The sequence below is a fragment of the Colletotrichum jinshuiense genome, chromosome 7 (genome assembly GCF_051148585.1).
Source record: "Colletotrichum jinshuiense chromosome 7, complete sequence".
Taxonomy (NCBI): Eukaryota; Fungi; Ascomycota; class Sordariomycetes; order Glomerellales; family Glomerellaceae; genus Colletotrichum; species Colletotrichum jinshuiense.
In genome coordinates, this window is record NC_139314.1 from 3,870,550 (window position 1) to 3,889,349 (window position 18,800).

The 18,800-nt window shown below is 55.9% G+C and overlaps 6 protein-coding genes across 6 annotated transcripts; 3 read left to right on the forward strand and 3 right to left on the reverse strand.

The window, feature by feature from the left end:
* Nucleotides 1–1,073: 1,073 nt before the first annotated feature.
* Nucleotides 1,074–3,712, forward strand: EsH8_VII_001008 (WSC domain-containing protein; the record flags this gene model as incomplete). The annotated part of the gene is made up of 2 exons (XM_083271141.1): nt 1,074–2,620; nt 2,674–3,712. 2 exons carry the CDS (start codon nt 1,074–1,076, stop codon nt 3,710–3,712), a joined length of 2,586 nt encoding a protein of 861 aa, XP_083128698.1.
* A 1,910-nt stretch (nt 3,713–5,622) lies between these two features.
* EsH8_VII_001009 (uncharacterized protein) lies at nt 5,623–6,264 on the reverse strand (the record flags this gene model as incomplete). Its single annotated transcript, XM_083271142.1, has 2 exons — nt 5,623–6,126; nt 6,178–6,264. The coding sequence occupies 2 exons, from the start codon at nt 6,262–6,264 to the stop codon at nt 5,623–5,625; spliced, it is 591 nt and encodes a 196-aa protein (XP_083128699.1).
* An 810-nt stretch (nt 6,265–7,074) lies between these two features.
* EsH8_VII_001010 (glycoside hydrolase superfamily) lies at nt 7,075–8,300 on the reverse strand (the record flags this gene model as incomplete). Its single annotated transcript, XM_083271143.1, has 2 exons — nt 7,075–7,878; nt 7,935–8,300. 2 exons carry the CDS (start codon nt 8,298–8,300, stop codon nt 7,075–7,077), a joined length of 1,170 nt encoding a protein of 389 aa, XP_083128700.1.
* Nucleotides 8,301–9,842: 1,542 nt separating this feature from the next.
* On the reverse strand, nt 9,843–11,670 carry EsH8_VII_001011 (deoxyribodipyrimidine photo-lyase PHR1; the record flags this gene model as incomplete). Its single annotated transcript, XM_083271144.1, has 2 exons — nt 9,843–10,392; nt 10,448–11,670. 2 exons carry the CDS (start codon nt 11,668–11,670, stop codon nt 9,843–9,845), a joined length of 1,773 nt encoding a protein of 590 aa, XP_083128701.1.
* Nucleotides 11,671–12,392: 722 nt separating this feature from the next.
* Nucleotides 12,393–14,335, forward strand: EsH8_VII_001012 (mid region of cactin-domain-containing protein; the record flags this gene model as incomplete). The annotated part of the gene is made up of 3 exons (XM_083271145.1): nt 12,393–13,847; nt 14,223–14,255; nt 14,318–14,335. The coding sequence occupies 3 exons, from the start codon at nt 12,393–12,395 to the stop codon at nt 14,333–14,335; spliced, it is 1,506 nt and encodes a 501-aa protein (XP_083128702.1).
* Nucleotides 14,336–16,959: 2,624 nt separating this feature from the next.
* Nucleotides 16,960–18,800, forward strand: EsH8_VII_001013 (uncharacterized protein; the record flags this gene model as incomplete). Its single annotated transcript, XM_083271146.1, has 2 exons — nt 16,960–17,856; nt 18,036–18,800. 2 exons carry the CDS (start codon nt 16,960–16,962, stop codon nt 18,798–18,800), a joined length of 1,662 nt encoding a protein of 553 aa, XP_083128703.1.

The window sequence follows — 18,800 nt, forward strand, 5'->3', positions numbered from 1 at the left end:
CAGGGCCTAGACATTATACAGCCGAGTCAGCAAATGGCGTGGCGAATCAGGCTATAGATCCACATCCCAACTAGGAACTGTTACTTGCAGTTCCCATCAACGGCCGACGACGCTGCCCTTGGAGGCTAGCGGCATCTCGAGACGGAGAAAACCAAAATAGTCCCGAGACAAGGCAGGAACCGAGTACGTATTGCTGAACAAGATAAAAATGGCACGGATTGGGAGGGATGAGGGCGTGGAAATTAAGAGCATTCTAGAGTGTGGTTCGAAGGAATGATGGGAGATGTTGCGGCAAGTCCGATAGCAGTCAGCAGCAGTGTGCACGGGGAGGAGTTGGACAAGGGCGAGCCTCCTTTGGGCAAGCGATGCAGACCTAGAACTCGGTGTGGCGGGTTGTTGCAGTGTGGTCTGAGACAACCGCCCTGTGAAGGCAGAAACTCTGGAGCCAGGGGATATTATCTCATTGATTGATGTCGGTCGGTGTATGTGAGCCGCACGAATAGGCCAATCCTCCTTGCTGGGCTCACAACCCGCTGCCCTTGATGACTGTGTTGGTAAGCCTAGTGGAAAATACAGCTTAGGAGCTACAGTATAGTCTTTCAACAGCACATGATGAATAGATGGTCCAAAGTACCATCTTGCTTGCCCCAATATGCCCATGTGTAGGAAGACTAACAAGGAGGCAACATGATGTGCTTACGCAGGTGAAAAACCGGAGCTTTTTTCGTGGTTATCGAGATTAGCGTCTCTGAGAGGGACAAGGTAGGGTCATGAGGGAGGTTTCCGAATCGGGCGCCAGACCGACACATTCTTCACACAATATTGAGGCAGGGGGGGAGGATGGTAAACCGGAGAGACGTAGGAATGTGCAATAACGAAGTCTGATAGTCGTCGTTTGGGTGAGCCAGGGCGGCGAAGAAAACATATATAAGGAGTGCGTCGACGCCGTCTAATCCAACTTTTATTCTCCAGCCATCACAACAAGGTTTTCAACCACATTCACTCGTTTCTATCATACTTATAAAAAGTGCACAGGTTTTCGCCTTGCACGTCCACTCTTTCACCTTACGACCATGAAGTTCTCCCGCCGAGGTGCCGGTCTGGCCGCCTTTGGCATCTTCGCCATCTTCGCGAAGACTGCCGAAGCCGTTGCTTGTACGGGCGACGCCGCTTGCGCTGCTACTCCTGCCACCCCGAAGTGTGATCTGAGTGTTGTGGGCGGTAACTGCGTTGCCTGCTTGGCCAGCGCCGACTGCCCGGCTGCCACCCCGTCTTGCAACACCAACTCCAAGACTTGTGTTGCCAGCTGCGCCGCCGACGGCCAGTGCACGGCTCCCACCGCCAAGTGCAAGACTGCCGGTGCTTTCTGTGTTGCTTGCGTGGTTGACACCGACTGCGGTGCTACTCCTGCCACCCCGGTCTGCCAACAGTCCAACGTCCCCGCCTCCGGCGGCAACCCCGCCTTGGTCGCCAACACTTGCGTTGCCGGCTGCCTGAACGACGCCGCCTGCCCTCTTACCGCCCCCAAGTGTGACCCCGTCAGCAGAAAGTGTGTTGTCGCCTCGTCCTCCACCACCACAACCACCACCGCCGCCGCTGCCACGACCACCACCACCGCCGCGGCCGTCACCACCACCACCACCGCCGCCGTCACAACAACACCCGGTGCCGGATCCAGCTCAGCAGCAGGATCGACCACCCCTGCCGGTTCTTCTTCTGCCGGCACCTCCAGCTCTGCCGCCGCCACTACCAGCCTCGCCCCCGCCACTGGCGCCATCGTCTCGGTGAACATTGGCAACGGCCAGGTCGTCGGCAACGGAGCCATCACCAACGACAACTCTGGAAAGCCCCTTGTCACCATCGTTGGCTCGGGTTCCTTCAGCGTCTCTGGTGCCCAGTCTCCCTCGACCGCCTTCGGCCCTGGAGTCAGCATCGCCTTCGACGCCTTCGTCACCCAGGCCTCCCGCAAGAGAGCCGTTGCCACCACATGTCGCCTTGTCATTACCCTCGGAGCTGTTGAGGTGTACAACGCGGTCGTCTTCACCACCGATGGTGTCTACCAGACTATCAACACGGCATCCATCATCTCCAACGGAAACACCGCCATTCAGTTCAGACAGATCTGCACCGACAACTCTGTTGCGCTCACCATCGCCAACCTCTTCTTGGTCGCTGGCCCGCTCTCTCCCCTGAGCACCACCCGCACTTCCACCTCCACCTCCACCAGCACCTCCACCAGCACTTCCATCAGCACTTCCACCTCCACCTCGGTCACTACCGTCAGCAGCACCACTGTCGCCAGCACCTCGGTCACCACCACCGTCTCTGGTTCCGCCACTGCTTCCTCAACGGTCTCTGGAACTGCCACCTCCACCACCGGCGGAAGCCAGACCACCGACGATGGTACCGTCCCGACCACTGACATCACGACCGACACTGCTACTGCCACCAGCGTCCCCACCGGTGTTTCCCGCCCTGTCAACTCCTTCAAGTACTTCGGATGCGTTGGCTCTTCCGATGGATTCCCCACTTTCCGTCTTGCGAGATCGAGCACCAGCATGGACATCAGCACCTGCACTGCCGTCTGCGCTGGCTTTGGCTTCGCTGGTGTTTACGATGAGTGAGTTCCGCCCAAACCCCTGACGCGATGAAAACAATACTGACAAACCCTAGTGACTGCTACTGCGGACAGACCCTGAGCAGCGGCTCTTCGCTTGTCCCCAACGACCAGTGCAACGTCCCCTGCCCCGGCAACAAGGCTCAGTTCTGCGGTGGCGAGAAGACCATCCTCCGCGCCCGCCAGTCCGTCCCCGTCACCGTTCTCCTGTCCGTCTACGTCGCCATCGGTGGCGCCAACCCCTCCGGAACCCTCGCCACCACCACTGTCCCCGTCACCGTTGTCACCACTGTCGTCTCTGGCGTCCCCTCCACTGTCACTCAGGCTGCCGACGGCTTCAAGTTCTGCTTCAGCGGCAAGTGCTGGAGCACTCAGGTCTTCTCTCTCTTCCCCTTCGTCGGTGACGACTGCGATGGACAGATTGTCTACAAGTCTTGCGGCTGCGCTGCCAACACCTGGGAGCCCTACACCTGCGGAAACGGATCTTGCCACGGACAGATCGTCTACAAGCCCAAGACTTGCGATGGATCTTGCAACGAGGTCGCCGTCTACGCTCCCCAGCCTTGCACCACTTGCCAGGGCGGTTACATCTACGCACCCGCTAAGGGCGGAGATGTTGACACCAAGTGGGTTCCCTCCACTGCCACCATTCCCGGTGTCCTCCCCCCTGTTGCTACCTCCGGCTCCGGCTCTGGCTCCGGCTCAGGTGCCGGCTCAGGTGCTGGCTCCGGCTCCGGCTCCGGTTCCGGCTCCGGTTCTGGTTCAGGCTCCGGCTCCGGTTCTGGTTCAGGCTCCGGCTCCGGTTCCGGCTCTGGCTCTGGTTCCGGCTCTGGTTCAGGCTCTGGTTCCGGCTCGGGCTCTGGTTCAGGCTCTGGTTCAGGCTCTGGTTCAGGCTCCGGCTCTGGTTCAGGTTCCGGCTCGGGCTCCGGCTCTGGTTCCGGTTCCGGTTCCGGCTCTGGCTCTGGCTCTGCTAGCCCCAGTGGAGGTGCTGGCGGCTCGGGAGCTAAGCCCCCTGTTGTCACGGCTGCGGCTGGAAACCTGAAGATTGACCTGTGTCTTCTTCTGTCCGCCGTTGCCCTGCTCGGCTTCTTCTAAAGCCGATGCCTGGCACATTCGAGCCATCTCTGACGCCGCCTCCCGCTCCTCCAGCATTCTGGCGGACTCGAGGTGGCCACGCGAAACGGCTTACAGCGAGACCCATCTCATGTTGCGATGGCCAGGGATGGAGACCTCGCGCTTCACTTCTGTCTCCTTCTCGGCCATCGCTTTTACGGTTTTCTTCTTCTTGGGACTGATGCAGAACTTTACGAACACGGGAGAATAGGTTCTGTAAATATGTGTCGTATTCATTCGTTTCGTTTCGGGTTTGCTCGTGCTCGGCCCTTTGTCGGCTGGCCATAGCAACTCTTATTTTAGATGACTTAATTTATTGTCTTGGCTCCCCAACTCGGTTCCTGATCTGCAATTGTGATATCCTGCGTCTTGTTTGCCTGGCGCCTTACATTCTATGCATATATTCGTGACGACAGGTTTGGTTTTAACATCTTGACAAGTCGGGTCACTTCTAATACCAAGATTGCACAGTCCAAGCAAGCTATTGCGACTTCTGGGTTCTTAGAATCTCTTGTTACTTGTCAAGTTTCAATAACACCGCAAGGCAAGTACATTCCAGCCAAAAACGTTCCGACATTAATAATACAGATCCTTGGTCATGTTCATCAGTCCCTCCCTCGTCTGCTACCTACCAAGACAGCCCTCCAGGCTATCGGGGCCCCGCTCTCGCCCATGCTTCGTCACTTTAAGCAAGTGTCTCTCTCTCAAAGATCCACCGTGCCCGTGCCCGCCACTCTCAGTTGGTAGATTGAATGCAAGGGTTTTCTGTGCCAATGGCCGATTAAGAAAACACATGGCTACCATGACCAATCCATCTTCTCTGTTGTTTTTTTTGTACACTTTTCTAACCAAAATGATCAAGCAGCTACTCAGAGCAGAACCCTGATCAGGCATAGCCCGGTGTCAGGAGCGCGGGCTGGGCGGCGGCGCCGGGGGAGCACCGGGGACCCACCGGGGCCCGGTGCGGGGACAAAGGGGGCTAGCACGAGTGCCACAGCGGTAGAGGAGGCAGATTCGAATAACAGTCACGCCCAATACCTAGTCTTGGACTTCTTCACTCAGTGCTAACTAAGACAAGACCCCCGGCACCCGGGCTATGACACCTACTATAATATCCACCAGAATACGGATAACGACAAAAATAACAGCCGAGATACCGTTCAGAGCACGCAAGGTCAGATCGTGGATTACAAATCAACCCCATCCCCATCCAATACCATAGGCCCGGCCACAGGCACCCGCAAACTGCTACTATTGCTAGGAATTCAATCACTGTTGCGGGCAGTATAATAGAGAGACAAGGCAGGGAAATACAGAATACCATCCACGCACGGCCTGATCAGGCCAAGTAAATCAGCAGAAGCCGACTGATGGCTCTAGAGCCTACTATTAATGTTATAAATGCCTATACACAAATCCATTACAGTGATTAGTTAGCCATATTTCCAGGCCAAACCCCCTCCCCGGGCGCACACATCTTCACTGTCCTATCAGACAGACGTATGTACTCGATCGGTAAACTCTCGAGGTTGAAGCCGGTTAAGCGTACTCAGTGATATGAAGCGGATTCCAAACACCTCCGAGGGCACATACGTTTGTACGCGATCCTCGCAGCTGGGAAGTCTTGGGGATCTACTCCGGTACAGCATGAAGAGCCTTTAAGTTGCCCATCCGATCACAAGCCGCAAACTTCCACCAATCTTGGTGAAAGTGGTACGTGATATGCCGGCAAAGAATTTTAACAATGCGCGGTGCCGGTGGCCAGCTTTCCCATCGCCCGCCCTCAAACGCAATATCATGGTTGGAAAAGCAAAACGGCAGGCCCTTGACCAGCCCAAGTGCTTTCTTCAAACAAGTTCATCATCAGTGTGGGGGTTTTTTTACGGGGTGCCTCATATCCAGACAGGGCGGCTTACCATGTTACTTTCACCCTCCTCCCCAAAGACTTTCTCCAGTGCTCCCATCTTCTCCATTCCAAAGGTCCTCAACTCCATAAGAGTCGAGATCTCATCCCGAAGATGGCTTGTCAACGACTTCCCAAAGCCGTCAATCAGCGTCACCGCCCTCGCGCCATCGAAATCTTCCGTTCCAGAAATGCATGCGTCGATGAAGACCTTGAAACTCGCCAACCCGTCGTGGAACTCTTGATGCTGTGCGACGTTGCATTCCATCAAACCCTTTTGGCCTGTCATTCCTTCGACCGCCGGGAAGAAATTCGCTTCTTCCCCCGAGTGGTGAACGTCTACCAGGCTGTACCAGGCCAGAGTGTATTGCAGGAAAGCCTTGGATTCGGGGGCTGAGACATGCGGCGCTTGGAGATATATGGAATTCAGGCCGCGAATTACCATGTTGTGGACGAGCGCCATCTGAGAAGCGACGCGGGAGAACATATCAGGCTGCTTTCTTTAGTCCATGCGATGACATGGCAAATCCCAAGGGCCACAAACCTCGACGGCTTCTTTCTCTGTTTGAGAGGCCTGAAAAGTCGGGGTTGGTATGAGATCATACGGGTGGTCAGCATATACGGGGGCCATTGTGGAAAGGTTGTGGGTTTCTCGTAGATGAAAGTGGTTGTTGTGAAGGCAGTTTAGTCGCCAACCTCACTCCATTCAAGGCTTCTCTTGCCGCGGGGGATGCAAGCTCTTTATCAAAGTCACATTGACGAAAGATGCGTGTGCGCCGGCCTCCCTCCTACTTGCTACATGTGACATTCCAGGCCCAAACCAAGCCCTCGCGCCACAACGATGCCTTTCTCAGTGGTGGCACTATTATATTACTTGGGGTTTCGACTTGGGACCGATATGTTTTCGTGCATGAAGCGAAGCAGGAGTAAATCTGCAGTGTCAGATTGGCTGGCAAACATGATCACACCTGGTAAATGTTGCATTCCAGCCCTTCAGCGTGGCGCGCTACTTGATACAAGCAGCAACTGGCGGGCTTTAGCCTGCAAGTCGGAGAGCGCCACGCCTTGAACTTTCAGCACAGCTGAGATGCGGCTGAGACCCTAAGACGGAAGCATTTTGAGACGGGCAGCGAGCTTCTCAACCTTTGGAAAACAACAAGATTTCTCAATGCGGTATGCTCGAACCTAACGCTGCGTTGCAATCAATATCCGCTGATACGAAGCAAACATGCTCCTCCACCATCTGTAGGTTTTCAGCGCTCGACTTTTATGACACTAAAGATGGTTTCCATCCAAACACATGAAATGAAGACTATGTACGGGTTTGAATATGTACAGTAAAGTAATGAGTCCAGCCGAGATGCCCTTGAACTTTCCTCGACATTTGCGGCTTGTGTTTTCAATTCGCAGCCCGCTCAATGGCGTGCCCCTTTTAGAACATCTACGCAACGTAGCCCTTGAGCAGGTTGTTGTAGTACTGGTATCCTGTGCCGCTGGGAGGCTCAAAGCTGTACATGTAGGTGCTCCACCATGGCCCGGCCGACCACCACAACGCCCCGGTCCACACGTCCGAGTTGGCCTTGAGGTGGTCCAGGAGACCCTTGAGGGCAGTTTGGCACTGGGTGTTGGCACCGCCGGCGAACTCTCCCAGGATGCCGACCTTGCCGTTCTGCCGCAGCCAGTTCGTGGCGGCGGTGACCCTCTCGACGCCGATCGTCGTCGAGACACAGGCCTCGGACGTTCCGGAGCTATCAGAGTCCAGGTACTGGTGCATTTCATAGACGATCTTGTTCTGGGGATCCGTGAGCGCCTTCATGTTGTCGTTGACGGTGACCCAGGACCAGGCGCCCGACCACTGGTTTCCCTCGACAAAGATGTACTGGGTGGCACCGGCGGCGCGGATGCCGTTGATCGCGGCCTGGTTGAGGTTCAGAACCAGTGTCTGGTCCATGGTGTGGTACTCGTTGTTCGTGTCGAAGATGACCTTGCTGTTGTCCTTGAATTGGGCTGCAAAGTTCTTCCACCACGTCTGGAAGCCGGCGGTGTCGGTGATGATGTTGTCATTGAAGCGGCCGTAGTTGTGAGGGTCAAGGACGGCCCAGCCGCCGCCCTGTGTAATATGGTTCACCACTTGCGTGAGGTTCTGTAGGTACGCGCTGTTGAAAGCGCTCGTCAGAGAGCCGGGAGTCATGCGTTCCATCTTGAACTGCACCCGGAAGGTGTTATAGCCCTGGCCGCGGAGTGTCTTTTCATGCGTTAGCACATCAGGGCTGGTAAAAGGAGGGTTTCCTGGGTGCTTACAGTGATGGTAGCCGGGTCGGGGAAGATGAACTCCTTGCCCCAGGTGCCGGGCAAAACCTTCTCGCCGAACTCACCGCCGGCCTCGTTGACGCCGAACCACTTCCATCCACCGCCGCTGGTTGGCGGGGGTGTCGCGGTAGTCGTGGGCTTCACTGTTGATGTTGTCTGTGTGACGAGGGTGGTAGCGGCCGGAGGCGGGCTGGAGCCCGGAAGACACTGGCTATACCACTGGTTCGAAACGGTGCAGACGTAGCCGGATATGCAGGTTGTTGCCCCGGTCCAGCCTTGACCGCCACATTGGCCCCAAGCACCGGCTTGGGCGGTAGCCACGCCAGTAAGGGCGGCAAGAGCAAGGAAGTGCCTCATGGTGAATAGTCTCTGGGGTGAGTTGTGTTAGTGCCCGGATGCAGAGGCAGAAAAGTGTCTCGGCATATGGCCTTGGCTGCCTTTCTTATATGTTTTGCGCGATGACAAGCCTTGCGTCATGATGCCACAAATATTATCGAACCGCATTCAGTCGAAAGTTGACCTGGAAGTATGGAGCCATCCATTCCGTGGCGCCATTCCCTTTTCACTGTCGACGTCGCGCCCCCGTGGGGTTGCAGGTACCTCGTGGCTTGCTAACGACTTGGTGGTGATCATATGAGTACCATGCCTTGTATATTAACCCGTCTTTTCGGCACTTGAGCCCGTGTGAAGCGGGATGCTTTCCATGGGCCCCCGGTTGCTCTCTGCTTCTAGGCCCGGATGGGTGGGACCGTAGGTGTCATTGAGGCTTGGTGAGGAGAAGGGCAATGTCGGACCGGCTCATTGGAATCACGCAAGCCGGGATCGAACCAGGTGACCGTAGTCTAATGCGCCCAATGGGCGGAGACCTCATCTCCGAGAGCGGGAAGACGGGGACCGCGTTCTTCGAAAGACGTTCGCTTTGGTTGAAGGTTAAGTCGGAGTATCAGCCTCCGACGTTGCATCGGGCCGTCGGATACGCACATTCAAACACACCAGCAAACCTCGAGCATCCCTCGGTACCAGAGTTCATTATGGATAGATAACCACGTTTCCACCAGTGATGGCTGCGGCTGAAATGAAATTGAAACGGTAAGATGGCCCGCGAGGTCCCGCCACGGCAACCTTAACTCCCCAGGCACCGTCTTTCTTGAATGATATTCAATCAAGAATCTATTAACATGACGCCAAGTTTATGTAACCAACAGCAACTTGATGTAAAACTCAAGAAAAAATATGATATCTATCCTTCTACATTTGGTGCAGCCTTGGAATTCTGCAAGCCACCGGAGAGTTCATTGCTTGGCTCGGCGTTTGGACCTGCAGCTAGTCCAAAGATGTTTGGTGCTACTACTCTAGATGCAGGTCGCGGAAACAGGTCCGCCGCTCTTGGATAAGGCGCACACGGCCGTTAGGTGGCCAAATTTTCGACCCGAGTGCCAGACAGCCAGAAAGGTCTATCCAGTTGGGGTTAAGTTGGGTATGAGGCAGAGGATGCATCGGCGGCCGTTGAGAGAAACGATCCCAACGGAGGTAATTAAGACCTAATAGCTTAGTGCCCGAAAGATTCAAACGTATCAGACTGCCCTTGTTTTGTGAGATATTGTCAAACTCGATTTGGCCAAGAATGGCGAGGCAGTTTGTCCTCCTACTGCCCTGGTGCTTTTATTTGTATGTCACTAGACTTGGTCTGTCTGATGTATTCTTACTCACAGCTAGAGTTCAAAGTTTCAGAATTGATATCCCACTAACCTAGAGAGTAGACGGCATTAATTCATTTGTTCCGAAACCCATTACAGCTTTCCGGCGGGTATCTTGGTTATCGTTGATTCCATACAACCCATACTATGCCGAGCCTCCATTATGTGTACATCAAAAATAATTCGGTGGTGTGTGGCTTAGTTACAAGTCTGTTCTGCCCAAACCGTACTTGTAAGCCGACAAGGCTCGCTCGCGACAGCCCTTGTGCTCAACAATGGGTTCAGGGTAGCCAGCTTTCTTCGCCTGCGCTCCAGCGCCACGGGCGTAGGGATCGTGAATCGCCTTGCCCTTGATGCCCTTTAGCTCAGGCACCCATTTGCGGATGTACTCTCCATCGGGATCGAACTTCTCGCTCTGTAGCAGCGGGTTGAAGATGCGAAAGTATGGTTGGGGGTCGACGCCGACGCTGGCAGAGAAGCCCCAGCCACCGTTGTTGGAGGCGAAGTCTCCGTCGACGAGGTTCTCCATAAAATAGCGCTCGCCCATGCGCCAGTCGATGAGAAGATCTTTTGCGAGAAAGCAGGCGACGATCATGCGACATCGGTTATGCATCCAACCCATTTGCCGCATCTGGCGCATCGCGGCGTCGACGATGGGGAAGCCAGTCTTACCTTCACACCACCTCTTGAACTCGTCCATGTCGTAAGACCATTCGATGTTTGCGTACTCGGGCTTGTAGGGCTTGTTCATGCTGGTAGGACTGGTCAGCGATCATGGCGTCCCGACGGAAATGGCAGACGACGTACCAGACGTACGGCCAGTTGACCAGCACGTGCTTGTAGAAATCCCGCCACGCAACCTCGCTTATCCATACACGGATGCCCTCGTTGCCGGCGTCGAGCTTCTTCGTCTTGTTTCGGTCCCTCGCGTACCGCACACACGTCCTCGAACTGATGGTTCCACTAGCAAGGTGCACAGAGAGGTTCGAAGTCCCGGAGTCATGGGGAATGTTGCGCTTGTTGTGGTACATCCCAACCTTTTCCTCGCAGAACTTCTCCAGGCGGCTTCGGGCCTCATGCTCCCCAGCCGGGAAGAAGGAGCGAAAGCGCCTCTTCTGGTCTTCGTCCAGCGTCCGACCCGCAATCTCCTCTGGGATATCCGTATCAAACAACGTGCTATACCTCTCCCTTGCGCTGGCTGGGTTCCTCGCGGGTGGGTCGTATAGCTCCAACAGGTCCAGATTCTCGTGAACGTGGCGAACCCAGGACTTAAACCAGGGAGTGTAGACGGCGTACTGTTTGCCTGTTCCACTAGTCAATCGCCCCGGAGGGACTACACACGTATCGTGCAAGGCCTCGTACGAGAGGCCCCGGTCAGCAAACATGCGAACCATCTTCGCCTCTCGTCGAAGCTCGTCCACCTCGTACTCCATGTTGGCAAACAGGTGACTGGCCCCCCACTGATCCATGAGTTCGGCGATTCTGTCAGGGATTTTCTTTCGCCTCTCAACCGTCTCAACATAGAGTGGAATGTCCAGCTTGGTCAGGTCCTCTCTCAGGATACGCAGGGTCCGGAGCATGAAGTCGACACGAACGGGTGCCGTCAAATGGGCCTCGAAGTCTTGCGGGCTGAGAATGTACATGGCGATCAGCGGGACCCCTGCTTCCTTGGCCCGTTCGCTCGCGAGGGAAAGTGAGCGGTTGTCTGTCGTCCGGAGGTCCATCTTGAACCAGTGTACCACGGCATCCTTGACCTTGACAGCCTTTCGCGCTTTTGACGTGTCCTCGAGCGCGGACGTAAGCTCTTCAATCGGTCTAGGAAGTTCGTCGTTGTTGTAGGCGCGCGCCCTGTCGTTGCTCATCTCGTGGGGATAGAACTTGCGGAGGACGATTCCATGTTTTTCGGCATCTTTGTAGAAAGGATGTGGCTGGCGCAAGGGGTCCCCGTTCTGCTCAATCTTGGTCCGCTTTCTTCCAGAATCGCTGGACTCTGCAGCGGCCACAGGCTTGCGCTTTTGTTTAGGCGGCATGGTTGAGAAGGGCAGATTGACAATAATACGTTTGTCTGCACACGGCCGGTAGGCAATGAAGGACACAGCGAGGCGAGAAGTGGAGGAGGTGGAAGAGGAAACGCGACGCAGGATCATGAAGCAATGGAGTAAACGATTATTTTTACAGAGGAAAGGTTCAGGGTGCGGGACGCGCTGTAGGCAACGCCTAACAAACGCTGCGTTACATTACCTTAACATTGCTTATTAGCTCGCGTTCAAACTCACTCCTGGACTCGATGGGTTTAGGCTGGAGAACAGCTCAGGATCGGCCGATGTCTTTTGCGTCATCGTGTTCCTGAAATCGGGGGATCTGGCAGAGCATCAGCTTTAGCGTCCCAGGGCCCTGGCATAGTGGGGATTCGAGGCCGATTAGCGGGGGCAATGGGTGCACGCTAGCTCCTTCTCGCTAGGACAGTCCCGGAAACCCCAGGTGAGAGATCTGAGCTTCCCGGTAAGTCAAGGTGAGCTTCGGTGTCTTTCCTCAACGCGTTCCGTCCCACCCAGTCACATGACCACGTGATGCGTCACATGGCGATAAGGAGCTGACGTCTGGACAAGTCCCGATAAGCATCTCTCGAAGCGCATGGCGACGAGCGAAGTCGAGATCCCAAACTTGCGACCTTCATTGCTGCTGCTGCAACAACAAAGATACCCTTAATCTGATACCCGGAATCGCCGTCGCGCAATACCGCGAAGCAAACATGGACCCCGGCCGCAAAGCCATGCTGCTCTCTGGGCGCAGATCCCCGAGCCGCAGAGACAGAGAGAGAGACAGAGACATTGCGTCCCCGCGTCGCGATCCCAACAACCGCATCACTAAGCCTTCTAACCCTCCCCCTTCTTCGAGGCCACGTCAAAACAACAGCTCGAGCTACATGACGCAGGATGAGCAGTCCAGGCAGTTTGTTGCCGACGAGGACAAGTTCGTTCTGAAACAGGCCAAGAAGAAGGCAGACATTCGAGTTCGGGAAGGCCGAGCCAAGCCTATCGACCTCCTCGCATTCAATCTTCGCTTTATCGACACCGACCGGGACGTCTTCGACGACGACGATGCCGATCTGCATATCGATGTGCCTTCCCCGGAAGATGTGCTGCAGGGCCTGGACGAATCACAGTTGAGAGAGCTGGATTCTGACATCACGTCCTACCATACCCTTGAGCAAAACGACCGCAACCGTGACTACTGGAAGTCGCTGCAAACTATCTGTGCCGACAGGCGGCAGAAGCTGAAACCGCAAGGGCCAGACGCTCGGGTTGTCAGCACAGTGTCCGACGATGTCGACAAGATCCTGCGCCCCAAGACATACGAGCAGCTCGAGGCCCTCGAATCGCAGATCAAGGCCAAGCTGCGCTCCAATGACGATATCGATGTCGACTACTGGGAACAACTGCTCCGCAGCCTGTTGGTGTGGAAGGCGAAAGCAAAGGTCAGGAAGGTGTGCGATGCAATCAGTGAGAGCAAGGCTGGCATGCTGAAGTTGCTGGATCCAGAAAAGGCAAAGGCCCTGGTCCAGCAGCAGGCCAAGCAGGCCGATTCTATTTCCGGGCCTGCAGCCGTCAGGAATCTGTCATCCGAAGCAAGCAGGTCCGAAGCAAAGTCTCTACCAGGCTCGAGTGCACATTCGGGTGGTGCGCCGCCGCCAGGAACAGCTCGCTTTGCGCAGACTGGCAACGAAGACTTCTCCCAGGCCACCAAGGCCCTCTACGACCGCGAAGTAGCACGTGGCATCAGCGAGGATGAAGAGATCTTCACGGCAGAGGAGGCTGTGCCCAGCGCATCGAAGCCTCAGTGGGCTGACAAGCACCGGCCGCGGAAGCCAAAATACTTCAACCGCGTCCAGATGGGCTACGAATGGAACAAGTACAACCAGACGCACTACGACCACGACAACCCGCCGCCCAAGGTGGTCCAGGGATACAAGTTCAACATCTTCTACCCGGAGCTCATCGACAAGACCAAGGCGCCCACCTTCAAAATCATTCGAGAACATGGGAGGAAAAGGGGGGAGTCCTTTGCAGCTGCAGGGGAGGAGGACACGTGCCTCATCCGTTTCATCGCGGGACCCCCGTACGAAGACATCGCATTTCGAATCGTGGATCGTGAATGGGACTACAGTGCAAAGAAGGATCGCGGCTTCAAGAGTTCCTTTGACAAGGTGAGTTTTGTGGCGTTCATTATACTGTATCCACGTGGTCATTCACATCTGTCCCTATTCCGTGGCGAAGTCGGCATATGCATATGCATGGGGAGGGCGCCAAAAGCCCAAAGGCTCCTCAAGACAACGCCCGTTCGACTGTGCCCCTTTCCCTCTTCTATTCATCCTCCATTTGCCGTCGTCTCTGAAGGAACCAACCATTCTTGAACATCCCACCCCAAGCCGAGACTCAGCGCGACCGACCGGCCGCTCTTCCGCCCGAGCCAGCACCAACCGCGCCTACACGCGCGTCTCTTGATTCTCCTATTTTTCTGTCAAAATACTACCTCATCCACCCTTGTCCATGGCGTTGAGCTAATCTTATCCTCCCTGCAGGGCATCCTGCAGCTGCACTTTCAATTCAAGAAGGTAAGGGACAAGTCCCACTATAGTTCGATTGACCGATTGCAATGTACTGACATGGTCCATAGATCTACTACCGAAAGTAAGTTGCCTTGACAGCAGGCTGGGGCAAGGAGACCTGCTCCTGTTATCAGGGTACATCTTGGATGTGGCAGGTTCAACCGGGTGGGCGGATACATTGGACCAGCTTTGCCCAGCCACCGGAGTCATCAGATCTACCTCTGCCATCTGGTGCGCGTCTGCCCTGTCTTCGCCCGGCGCCGCTCTCACTCTCGCTGGTACCATGTATTCTCCCTCTCCGCTACACTTGATGCCTTACGTACACACCGGCGACCGCGACTGACCGCTGCTGGCCGTGGGCCGGCCTTGGGAAGACAGAGAATGATGCACAAACACATAGGCGACCATAGCTCTCGCCTCCAACTAATCAATTACCTCCTTTCATCCCCTTTGTGCAACTGTTGGTCCTAGGCCACCGGGTTCGTTCATTCCGTCTTGGTATGCCTCCCCCCCAGCTCGGCGGCCTGCCCCCACGACGCGAGGTGCTGTCACCCCTGGACAACTGGCATTATCCGAAGCAGACTTGTATGAGGCTATCCTGACTGGAATCGGAGTACAATAGCTGCAGCTACTGCTGATCTCCACACCACCGCAGATGAATCCACTCTCACCCTGCCTCTCATCTAGACTGGCGATCCAACCCCTTCACCGACTACGCTGGCGTCTTCATGGCCGGGGTATCATGACGAGCAGGAGAGAGTCTTGGGTGCTACCTATCTGGAACGTTAGTTATTCCCCGTGATGCACAAATGTGAAGGCAAAGAAACTCGAAACAGCTCTACAGCAGCAAGCGGCGACATCTCGGCCTGGACGGGATTTACCTCACTATTCCCTGTTCTGAATCCGTGTCGACTGCGCTGCACCAGGGGGTTTCCAGAATGCGAGAGTGATCTACACGTACGCGGGCTGGCGCCAGTGCAGCCATCCTCCACCCGCCTTGTAAACCTATTTGGGCTGGTATGGTTTTGAGGCCGCGCTCGTGACGATGACGGCGAGTGATTGGCCTCTCGCCAAAGTCAATGCACGCGTCCGACGCACCTGCTGCTCTCCGGGGCTGCTGTTTTCCTCCTAATTCTCACAGCCGACTGACTGGTTGGCCAGCCGGCCTCACTCCAGTCACGGCAATGCCATATGTTGTCTGGTCAAACTGTACCTTGTACAATACCTCGTTACCCTTCTGCTACCCATGTCGGCCTGCCAGTGGATGTGTGCGACAGTCTTCCTCACAGCCTCGCCTGGTGCTGGCCAAGCCCAGAGCGTGGTATGCTAGTATCCTGCCGTCGACCTTCCACACCTTTCTCCACTCGTGCCCCAGATGGGCGGGGGCAGAGCATCGTGGTCGCCACGGTTGTCATTGTGGTCACTGGGGGCAGAGTTCTGCCCCTCCCATCAAACCTGGTGTTGCACGCAGACGACCTGGATCATGGGTCGACAGCTTGACGAATTGGTTACAAGTCGGTGGCGTTGTTAGCCCCAACGGCTATGGTATATTTTTACAACAGAGGGTAGATGGAGGAGGGAGAGGGGGGGGAAGGGGGGGGAGGGTGAGAAAGAAATCGACGCCCAGAGACTCCACGTCCAGCCGGTCCAGCCCCAATCGGTCACAATTTTCTTTGCCAAAACTGCCCACCTCCTCTGTCCTTGTCTCTCGATGCAGAAGACCTTCACCAACATTGCCTCGATCAGCGGAAGATAAATGGGGTTCGATGATCCTGGCCGGCCTTGCCTTGGCCTCTGAGAACTGACAGCAGAAACGACGCCCAAGTCTCGTTTCCGTTTGCATTCAGGCTTGGGGAATATTGACCGTAACGGGTCTGTACATGCGGCGGGGAGGTCGCCACACACATGGATAGGGTACTTCGTCTAGTTGACGCGCGCACGTAGACACAGACGCAAGCGCAGAGGGGGAAGCAAGCAGGCATACAGACGACCATCAGACAACTTCACGCACACAAGCATATACAGCGCAAGCAGACAGGCACACATGGCGCCGGGGCTACGGGAAATCAACGCTAACCAAGCCAAGCAATGAGCTGGCAGATGGATTGCCCATCCCTCTCCCCCCCGTTATCCACATGGGTGTCCATCTAACACCCATGCCCATTATTTCGAAAGCCACCCCCATCCCGTATCCTTGTCCTTCACTTCTATCTCATCTCGCCATGTACGTACCTTCTGTGCACAAGTAGCTGGTCCGAAAGAGCGACATACATCTATTCCTTGCACTACACGACGTTCTTCTATCAAAACAGGCATCTAGGGAACGTTTCCCACGTTAAAACAACGGGGTCGGAGCCCTTGTCCGAGGCTCTCTCAACAACTGTCAATGCTTCTTCTCTTGATCCAACGCCATTAGAGTCACAGCATTAATATCTCCTGCCTCCTCTCTCGAGAACTCTCTGGGGCGGGCCTTTGTTCGACATCATCCTTCATCCATTGGCATCTCGTTGTCTTCTCCCATCACTGTCAAACCTCGAGTAGCCCTTCCATCATCATCATCATCATCATCATAACCAGCACAGAACGTGCTTGGGAGGCATCTTGATTTATTCCTCGCTTTTAAAACACATCCCGTCAAGCTCCCGTCTTTGTTTCAGGCATCCCTCCTGGATTTATTCCTCCCGCATTCTCAGTCTCGACGTCCCGTGATATGACGGCGACGAACACGCAACCCGAGCACACCATGCCCGGTAACCTGAATCAACAACAAACCGGTACCACGCAAGCACAGTCTGCTTTGGCCATCAGAACGGACATGGTGAACAACTACAACACCATGGCCCCCGAACTGCGCCAGTTCCCTGTCCAGGAACCTCAGAGACACTTCTATTGCTCAAACCCACTCTCGGCCATGAGCCAGCAATACCATTCGCCCATCATGAACCAGACGACCTGGTCTTCTCCGCAGTCCATGTCTGCCGATGAGTTTGACAACAACTACTCATACCACCATAACCAAGCCGTTCCCACATCGTACGCCTCGTCGCAACACTCTCCGCGGACCTGGCCCTCCACAACACAGACCCCCCCTCCTGCTGCTCCCCAGTTCAACCTGCCTCTCCGCTGCCAGGAGCAGCCCTTTGACGGCCTCAACAACCACGTTCCCATGCCGCCGGACGACCTGCGAGACGCAGACCTGCACATTTCTCTCCACTACGACAACGGCGCCTTCCAGCACGGCTTCGAGTCGCGTCATTATGAGAGTGAGAATATGAAGTACGAGTCTTCTCCCGCCACCGATGCCCCAGGCTCTCCTTACACGGGGTCCCCGGCGTCTTTCCACGGCGATATCAAGATAGAGCCAGACGTCGTCTCAGACCTCGGCGACCAGAGCTCGGCCCCAAGCGCACCGCCAACCAAAGATGCTGCGTCCAAAGACGACGAGCCCTACGCCAGGCTCATCCACAAGGCGCTCTTGAGCGCGCCGGACTACTCCCTAACTCTGCAGGAGCTCTACACGTGGTTCAAGGAGAACACCGATAAGCCAAAGAGAACCGAGAAGGACGGCTGGCAGAACAGCATCCGTCACAACCTCAGCATGAACGATGTGAGTGGTTTTCTTGCCTTTTCCTCATTTCTCTGGATGGGGTCGGGGCGCACTACTCTGGTTACCCCTGCTAGTGAAATCGCTCGCAACATTATGCCGAGCAGAAACAAACTTCCCCCCGCCTTAATGATCCTTTCAACAAGTGAACTCCGGCTGACCTGGGGGCTCCACATCTCTAGGGATTCCTGAGAAGGGAAAAGGTGACGTACACCCACATCGAGGGCCAGCAGTCCAGCGAGAAGCGCGTGTCCCAGTGGTATCTCAATCCGGTCTTCATCAACGACCTCAAGCCCACGACGCACTTCCGCAAAGGCTCCCGCGAAAGCTCTCGCAACCCCCTCCCGCGCCGCAAGACCACCAGCGGCGCCAGCGCCAGACGGAACAGCCCTCCCCGCTCCTCCCATGTCACCCACTACCAGAACCCCGACTACCCCAACCGATCCATGCCCGGGCGCGCCATTTCAGGCCGGAAGGGCGGGCGTGCGGCCACGAACTCCAGGAACGCCAGGCGCCTGCGGTCCCAGACGGGCTCCCTCAGCCCGGTGCTCGCACAGCAACAGTATCAACATCAACAACAGCAGTATCAGCAGCAACTGCAACAGCCACTGCAACTGCAACACTATCACCACCAACCGCACGCTTTCCCTCCGCACCTGCAGGAGCTTCACGCCCGCGCCGAAGAGGCTAGTGGACAAACACTGGAGGCCTGCGGGGGGTTCCAGCAGCAGCAGCAGCAGCAGCAGGCTCGCATCGGGGCCCCGGTCAGCCCCAACATCGTCAGTCCCATTGTTGTCCCCAGCAGCAGCGCCGGAATCGCCCCGGGAAACTTCGTAGCCCCGCCCTACCAGTTCCAGCCCTTCGCCATGACCAGCGTGGCCGGAGTCTACAACCAGCCGCAGAACGACGATGTGATTTACGGCTGGGGCTCTAACGCCCAGTTGTGA